Below are 9,021 nucleotides of genomic sequence, written 5' to 3'. Positions count from 1 at the left end.
GAATTCAGATTTTAAGGGCGTAGCGTGAATATACAAATACATAAACAAAAATATTTATGTGGGCTCTTGTTTCCTTTCAAAATACTCACTTACTTTAAGTATTTAATCAGCTTCCAGTTTGTTTAATTAATCAGTGGTTGTAAAAATACTATCAACATTTTGATGGCTAATGTCATAAGATAGGCCCTTTAGATTAGAAGTTGGATCCTTGTTTTTATTTCAAGATACAAGAGAGTTCAAATCCCCAAAGCAGATGAGGGTAAGGAAGCCAGAGGTTTCTCTGAAACTCAGATAGAAAGCTGTCCAGCTGTGCTTCAGCTGTAATTCTTGATAGGCATTTTTTTGATGTTCCTCTTCATCTTTAGCCTATGATCTCTCCTTGGCTTAAAGTATTACAAAGCAGTTGAACAACACTGGCTTTTTCATATAGTATGGAGGGTTAATCTGGTGGAATAACAGCAAGTTAAAACAGTGTGCAGACAAGCTTTTTCTGAAATTAGTCTGCTGCCTGGTGGATGCTTGGAGGTGGTAAAGGTGTGTGAGGGACAAGGAACAGAGCTGCTCCTCGTTGTCCCTTCACTGCATCTTACCTGAGGAAAAGAAGAAGGAAGGTGTACAGGGCCCAGTTTCACGGGCAGGAAAACAGGAAATTGTAAGGTGCTGAAGGAAGAGAGATTTGCTCTTCACTTTTAGAATAGTGAAAGTCCTTGCATGGATAACTCTTTGGGAAGATACTAATTCCTGAGGAAGTAGCTCTCCTGGCTGTTTATCCAGCAGACCCAGGGCTTACAGAATCTTCGTCCTAATGTTAAGCAGTGTGGACCTGTCCTTGACTACTAGTTCATGTAAATCTGTCTAGCACTGTGTACACACAACCCTTCTGCTTGAGGTCCCCTGTTCAAGACGTTTCCATGCTGCTTGCCTCCATAATATTTACCATGTACGAGAATGGAAATGTTAAGTAAATGCAGAGTTGCTGTTTAAAATCAGTTCATCTGCCATCTCCTGAAGACTAGTTCTCACTGGCTCCGTTGAATACTCACACATTTCAGTTGTTCAAATCCTATTTAGAATTGCATTTCTCTTGCAGGTCTAGGCTTGCAGTTATGAGGTATTGATGGGCTTCTGACAGCTGTCATTTGGAAAAGGCTTAGCTTTTTGAGCAGTATTTCTTGCATGCTTAGTATGGTGTTTGGATTCAGTTCTTTTGCTGACACAGTTTTTTATTGTGCTGCATATTCCATGTCCTCATTGAACTGGTGTGAGTTGTGACACCCTAGAGTTTGTTCATCATTTGTAGGTTTTCAGTTTGCTAGCAAACTGGTGGTATTTCTCATCATTGGAATATTACTAGGCATATACTTAGGAGATCAAATCATGCGTTTCAGTTTTTCTAATTCTTGTCCAACAGACTTTTTTTTTATCGTGCATGTGTATAAAACAGTCTTCCTCTGTTTTTTTGAGATTTTTTTCTTTTTTTTGGTTGCCGTTACTTGGTATCTTTCCCCTTAGCTACAGATTGAAAAGCATGTTCTGTAAGCTAATGCCTGATTGAACATTTTGCTATCGGCTGCTTGTATGACTCGTTTGAGGATAAACACTTTTATTTTTGCAAGGTATCATTTCTGTGAGATAATTTATAGCTTGCTTTTTGGCATCTTCAGGGAGAAAAGTTACTATTAGCTTTGCCTAAGCATTGAGGACCGTTGTGTATGAGAATGATGCACCATAGTCCCTAAGACCTAACATCGCATTTAGTTTGCTTTGGCTACCAGCCTGTCTTGTCAGTTATGCTTAAAAATATTTCTTATTTAAAAAAGTGCTCTTTTTTTTAAAAAAAAAAGCCCTACATTTGTTAAGAGGTCCGGTTTCTTATTACTAATTCTTTGTAGATACGTACTTTAAGTATCTATTTTTAAGACTGTAGAAGTAACAAAAACGTCATTCTGAACATCACATCCAAAACTAAGTAGCATATCTGAGAAGGAAATGAGACATTTATATTCAGAGAAGTTCAAGTTCGGAGGATGAGATTTTTCATTCAATTTCATGAAACTAACCAGAGCCAAGAGAGATGGGCATAACCTAAGTAGTTCTGGAGAAAATAAATTGCACTACCTTAAATTAAAACAAATAAAATGTAAACGTCAGGCATGTCACTAGGAAGCTTCCTAGCCTGGTGCAGCCTTTGGACTATTACCTGTTACTGCTCTTCCACGTGGGTGGCAATGAAGCCACAACATGTGTTCCAAGGGCGATCAAAAGAGACTTCAGGGCCTCAGGATGGTTGGCAAGGGGATCTGGAGAAGGTTATTTTTTTTCCACTCTCCTTCCAGTGACGGGCAGCGACATTGGAAGAAACAGATGCATGGCTCTATGGTGTCACCACCACAGTTTTGCGGTTTTTGACCATGGGATGACCTACACAGCACCAGGCTTGTTGAAGTCAGATGGGATTCGCCTTTCTCAAAGGAGGAAGAGGGTCTTTTCTCATGAGCTAGAGGGGCTCATTGACAGAGCTGTAAACTAGACTCGGAGGGGGAGGAGGATAGTATCAGTCTTGCCTGTGACAACCTGTGGAATGACATGCCAAGGTTAGAGGGAGAGGGTGCTAGCGAGAGCCTTCAACCCATTGCTCTGAGACGTGCTGGGTACACTGGAACACACTTGAAGTCTTACTGAGATGAGCCAGGGGCTCATGACATAATAGGAGCCAACAGGGAAACACCAGGGAAATACCTCAAAGGAATTCAGGAGTATTCCTCTAAGAAGGTGACATGGCCAACAGCTCAGCTGAAGTGCCTCTACACCAATGCATGCAGCATGGGCAACAAATAGGAGGAGCTGGAAGCCACCATGCTGCTAGAAAGCTACAACCTAGATGCCATTACTGAAACTCGGTGGGATGAATCCCATGACTGGAGTGCGGCTACTGATGGCTACAGGCTGTTCAGAAGGGACAGGCAAGGAAGGAGGGGTGGAGGGGTGCCCTCTACATCAAGAAATGGGTAGAGCTGTCTCTGAAGTATTGCCATGAGCAGGTTGAAAGCTTATGGGTAAGAATCAGAGACAGAGGCAGCAGAGGGAACCTTGTGGTTGGTGTCTACTGCAGGCCACCTGATCAAGGGGAGCCTGTCGACAAAGCCTTCTTGCTCCAGCTCCAGGAGGCATCACACTTGTAGGCTGTCGTCCTGCTGGGGGACTTCAACCTCCCCAACATAGCTGGAAAAGTAGCACGGTGAGCTGTAGGCAATCCAGGAGACTCCTGGAGAGTACCAAGGATAACTTCTTAAGGAAGCCCTACCACAGGGGATGCGATACTGGACCTGCTGGTCACCAATGCGAGTGAGCTAATCAGGGACGTCAAGATTGGAGGCAGCCTGGGCTGCAGTGATCATGCACTGGTGGAATCTGCAGTCCTGAGGGAGATTGGTCAGGTGAAGAGTAAAGTCAGGACCCTGAATTTTAGGAAAGCCAAATTCCACCTCTTCAAGGAGCTCTCGATCCTGAGGCGTAAGAAGTCAAGCAAAGAAGGGAAGAGACCAGCACAGCTGAGTAGAGAGATGTTGGTCAAACTAGAACGAACTGCACAGGCAGTGGAAGCAGGGACAGGGATCCTGGGAAAAGTATAGGGATGCTGCCTGGTTATGTAGGGATGGGGTCAGGATGGCCAAGGCATAGAGAGAGCTGAACTTGGCAGAGACGCAAGAATAATTAAGAAGGGCCTCTGCAGGTATGTCAGCCAGAAAAGGAAGGCCAAAGAAAGCGTACCCCTTCCCCGATGATCAAGACTGGCAAACTGGTAACAACAGATGAGGAGATGAGGTACTCAAAATGTCTTTGCCTCAGTCTTCACCGTCAGCCTCTCTTCCCACACCTCCTAAGCAGATGGACCACAAAGCAGGGACTGGGGGTGCAAAGTCCCTCCCACTGTAAGAGAAGATCAGGTTCGTGATCACCTGACATTGTACCCATTATTAAAAAGGATAGAAAGGAGGATGCTGGGAACTACTGACCTGTCAGCCTCACCTCTGTACCTGGGAAAGTCATGGAACAGATCCTCCTAGAAGCTATGCTAGGGTACATGGAGGCCAGGAAGGTGATTCGAGACAGCCAGCATGGCTTCACCAAGGGCAAGTCCCACCTGACCAACCTAATGGCCTTCTGTGATGGAGTGACTACATCAGTGCAGAAGGGAAGAGCTACAGATGTCATCTATCTGGACTTCCGTAAGGCCTTTGGCATGGTCCCCCACAACATCCTTCTCTCTAAATTGGAGAGATACGGATTTGATGGGATGAAGGGATGGAGAGCAGCCCTGCTGAGAGGGACTTGGGGGTGCTGGTGGATGAAAAGCTGGACATGAGCTGGCAATGGGTGCTGGCAGCCCAGAAGCCAACCCTACCCTGGGCTGCATCAAGAGAAGTGTGGCCAGCTGGGCGAGTGAGGTGATTCTGCCCCTCTGCTCTGCTCTGGGGAGACCTCACCTGGAGCCCTGTGTCCAGCTCTGGAATCCTCAGCACAGGACAGACCTGGACCTGTTGGAGCAGGGCCAGAGGAGGCCACAACCATGGTCAGAGGGCTGGAACAGCTCTGCTGGGAAGACAGGCTGAGAGAATTGGGGTTGTTCAGCCTGGAGAGGAGAAGGCTCTGGGCAGACCTGACTGCGGCCTTTCAGTGCTTAAATGGAGCTTAGAAGAAAGATGGGGACGGACTTTTTAGTAGGGCCTGTAGGGATAGGACAAGGGGTGATGGTTTGAAACTGAAGGAGGGCAGATTCAGACTGGAGAGAAGGAAGAAATTGTTTACCATGAGGGTGGTGAAACACTGGGACAGGTTGCCCAGCGAGGTGGTGGATGCCCCATCCCTGGGAACATTCCAGGTCAGGTTGGATGGGGCTCTGAGCAACCTGATGGGATTGAAGATGTCCCTGCTCATTGCAGGGGGATTGGTCTAGATGGCCTTCAGAGGTCCCTTCCAACCCAAACCATTCAATGATTCTGTGATCTGACCAGTGCAGAAAGCCTGGGTTCCTGAAATGTACAGCACACGTGCCTTCACAAAGAGACAGGAAAAGGTTACCCCAGCAGCCAAACATCTCCTGCTTAAGTACGCAGCCAGGAGCAGCTACAGCCACCACCAGTGCTTACAAGAGCAAACAATTTTTGGAGCACTAGGTATAAAGTTTTACTGGCACTTGTTTAAGATTTATAGCTGGGAGTGGAGTGATCATTTTAAAGTCTCCAGTAAAGTATTGTGATCACTTCCTCATATAAAGTATCAGTCTGTCTTTCATTTTGGTATTTTTTCTAATTATTATGAGCTTGTAGTTAAATTGTCACATACCTATTATTAATATAATAGGTAAAAACACCGTGCAAATAATTAGCTGTGTTCCTCACTTCAGCACTTAAGCCACTTGAGTGTGTGCTTATCTTTAAATACATGCTTTAATCTCATTGACTGTAATCACTGAGAGCTTAAATGTTCTGCTGAAGTGGGGCTCTACGGTTACCAGTGAGCATTTCCCAGCACATTTGTAATTCTTAGTGAAGAAGGCCAAAGAAAAATCAAGTGTAATGGCTGTAATAATGTAATTAAAAGACCTCTCTTGTAATTGTTGTAATGGAAGTATCATTACGTCCTTATTTTAACATGGTTTTGATTTCACATAGAAAGATAGCTTTTCTCTTTGTCTCTTCAAGCCTTGCTTAAAATTTTTCGCTTTTTAAAAGTCCAGTGGGTAAAACTGCCAGCAGGGAACTGTGCTTCTGAGTCAGACGTGGTGCTGCATGTGATGGGGCAGACTTCTGCGAGGTCCTCAGGACCCATGCCCATATTTTGTAAGGAATATCACTACACCCACTGGTGGGATTCAGGTCTTAAAAATAATTTAATCCCCACCAGCACTCCGGAGTTTAAATTTAAGTTTAGTCTCAGCTTTGCTTACTGGGTATTTAAGATGTCGTGGACTCTACAAAGGGAAAACCCACATGGACATGTTGGAGAGGGACACGTTAACAAGATGCCTTGTGCCTGCATTCCCAACAGCAGCTTTAACCCGTTGTGTTTTTTGCCTTGCTCCAGGTGTGTGCACCCCAGGGGAGGTGTGATTCAGAGTGTGTCTTCCTGGAAGCACGGCTCAGGCTCACAGTACATGAACACTCAGCAAACGCAATCATGGACAGCTGTGACCCCCCAGCAGAATTGGTCTTCGCCCCCAGAAGTAGTAGACCTCACTTTGGATGAGGATACCCGACGCAAATATCTACTGTAATGCAGTGTCACTGTGTTTGTGTCCCCACCCCTTCTTCCCCTTTGTGGCACAGAAGTTCATTGTTAAAGCTTCAGCTTCAGAAGCCCTGATCCTGGCGTTACGAAATTCACACTCATGAAGTTCTTCATTTGCATAAGAATGTAGTATAATTTCAGTATCACTTAAAATGTTTTTGCCTTCTCGAAGGAGGATTCCTCCCTGAATTAAAAGCCAATAGCTCCAAATTTAAAACACATCTACAGTTACTAACGTGCGTGTGTTAATCTGAAGAAATAACTGTGTGCAAACTCGTGTCCTCCCACCCTTTCCCACCTCTGACTTCAGAACGTTTTTAATTTATCAGTATACTGAGTTTGTTAGTAGAAGTTAGTGTTTTGCTGTGTGAGCATCAGTGATTTTGAGAAATGCTGTGTCCTCACTGATTTCAGTGGAACTGGGGGTATTCAACACTTCCAAAAAATTGGGCCAAGAGTATATATACCCAGGCTGATTTGGTTATGTTACCAGCAGGAGGGACTTGTCTTTATAACAAATGGCCCATAACATATGCACTGAACAGCTTTTAAGTAAAGGATTTTTATTTTCAATATAATTTATAGTTTACACTCATTTCAGTGCTGAGTCTTCTGTCTACTTGACTACTGTGTTTCACTGATCATTTCCCACAGCTTGTTACGGTTTAAAATAGTAATAGTAGCGACTTACTAGCAGCTGATTATTGCAAAAGCACAAGAAAAAGAAAAGTAATAAAAAGGCCCAGCACCCCTCTCCTTTTTAAATATAGCTGAACTTTTTTACTTGTATCCCTGTCTTGCCTGGAGTAGGAGAAGGAGAGAAACGGAAGATTTTGCTTGTAGTCCTCATTTCTACTATTGCTTATTTGCTTCATTGGCCATCTCAAAAGAACCCAAACAAACTGGCAAAGCCCCAGTCTGGCAAAGCACTTTAGCAGATGCACAGCATTCGGCTTGGACAGTTTGCCAAAACTCATGGGGCCATTCCAGCGCTTAAAACTCTGTCCTAAAAGAGGTTGCTGGATTGGGGCTTAAGGTGGTGATCTTCTTGGGTTTGGTTTTTTTTCTTTAAACTAGATCTGCACAGTTTTCCTGGCTTTTGGTCATGTCTCTTATCCTGGTTTTGGAATTGTTTTTAGGGTATGATCCAGGAAAACACTTTCTACCAGAACATTTACCAAATTGGGTGGTACTTACTTTAGCAGGCTGTAGTTTCTGTAGTGTAGATGGAGATTCCTGCCCCTCATCTGTCATTTTGAGCCTTTCTCAAGGCAAAAACCAAAGATTAGACTAACAAGATGATATTCACTTTAAATGTCTATTGTGCAATTAAAATGTTCCTTTGTAATCAAAACGTTTCTAGCGGGAGTTTTGTACAGCTCTATCATCAGTTCTTTTGCCATTTAAGGCTGAACAGGGGGATTAGTCAGGACATGGGAAGTTCGGCTTTCTTTTTGTGTTGGCTGGTTTCTAAATATATTTGGCCTCCAATAATTTTATCTGTGGGCAAAATATATAAAATTACCTACGCTGCCACATAACATAAAGTTAAAAAAAACCCAAACCAGCAACGGTGGTATAGTTAGTAGCAAACAGCTTTTTCTGTAACGAGCAGAACGGTTATGGCTGCACTTTAAAGAACAGCTAGGTAAGGGACTGATACTCCAACGTCAAGCTTTCTAAAACTTTGAACCTAAGTGTATTGCATGGCCAGAAAAATGTATGTGGTGCTTCTAGTTCCTCCTCTTTTTTTAATCACACAACTCAGCCGTCGTCGTAGTGGGCTGGCACGCACGCTGTCAAGGTGACTTCGGAACAGTGATTTGGTGTGGCTGCTTTTTCCTGTTTCACAGAGTCTTCTAAAGATCGGTTTTGAAGAAAGCTGCAGGGACCCATTTGTAGTCCTTCCGTGGAAAACGCAAACTAACGCTCTTGTTTCTCAGTTTGTATATGATGTGACTTCCATGTATATATAAAAACAACCGTGTCCTAACCAAACTTCCTCCAATTGTGCACTGTGTTTGTTTAAACGATTCATGTATTGTAGTCCGATGCAGGTTTTCTTTTATTTAAAACACTACATATTTTCTCTTCATTCTTCACAAATTTGCAAGGGTAATGACCTGAAAACCGCATCACTGGATAGCTAGGAAGTGGTTTTCTTTCATTTTCTTTCTTCTTTTTTTTTTTTTTTGGTTTTTTTTTTGGTTTTTTTTGTTTTTTAAAGAGAGCAAAAGGTGCCTGGACGGTTTTGCTCTTCTCAGCAGGGAAGAGAAGTGCTAACCGTTGTGTGGCCGAGAACCGATGCACTTGGGGCCTGATCCAGAACCCACTGCAGCTGGTGCGGGGCTTTCCACCCACGTCAGCGAGCATTGGCTCGAGCCCTTCATGGTTTTAGCAGTTTTCCTGAATTGCTGGAGTGTGAACTTGGAATCTTCTGTAGTGAAGACAAATCATTACGTAGAATATAAATGTTTAAAACGTGCGACTCTAGTTAAAAAATTTGATTCTTCTCGACACTCATTATTTAGTTCTCATTTTCCATCTAGTATTTAATGGTCTTTGGAGAAAAAAATAATAATAAAACAGAGTGTTATATATATATAAAAATATATATATTTTTGGTGCAAGATGAGACCTTCTGTTTTTTGAAACAAGTCTGTAGCATAAAGGTTAAACTATTTTAAGACAAAATAAAATAGAGTGTATTATTTAAACAATATCAACTTG

At 43.3% G+C, this 9,021-nt stretch overlaps 1 protein-coding gene across 9 annotated transcripts in view; it reads left to right on the top strand.

Annotated features, from left to right (window-relative positions):
• CUNH18orf25 (chromosome unknown C18orf25 homolog) overlaps nt 1-7,839 on the top strand; it is a 48,291-nt gene extending 40,452 nt beyond the window's left edge. For 8 of the 9 annotated variants that reach the window (XM_035903052.1, XM_035903048.1, XM_035903045.1 and 5 more), the window contains one exon: nt 6,088-7,839. In XM_035903052.1, the coding sequence (XP_035758945.1) occupies nt 6,088-6,277 (190 nt within the window). In that variant the 3' untranslated portion in view covers nt 6,278-7,839. Of the gene's footprint in view, nt 1-2,336; nt 3,958-6,087 lie in introns of those variants that run through there. The other variant, XM_035903047.1, reaches the window with a different exon arrangement.
• The last annotated feature ends 1,182 nt before the right edge of the window (nt 7,840-9,021 follow it).

This window comes from Egretta garzetta, unplaced genomic scaffold (assembly GCF_000687185.1).
Source record: "Egretta garzetta isolate BGI_Z169 unplaced genomic scaffold, ASM68718v1 scaffold179, whole genome shotgun sequence".
Taxonomy (NCBI): Eukaryota; Metazoa; Chordata; class Aves; order Pelecaniformes; family Ardeidae; genus Egretta; species Egretta garzetta.
This window is presented reverse-complemented; position numbering and strand designations above follow the sequence as displayed.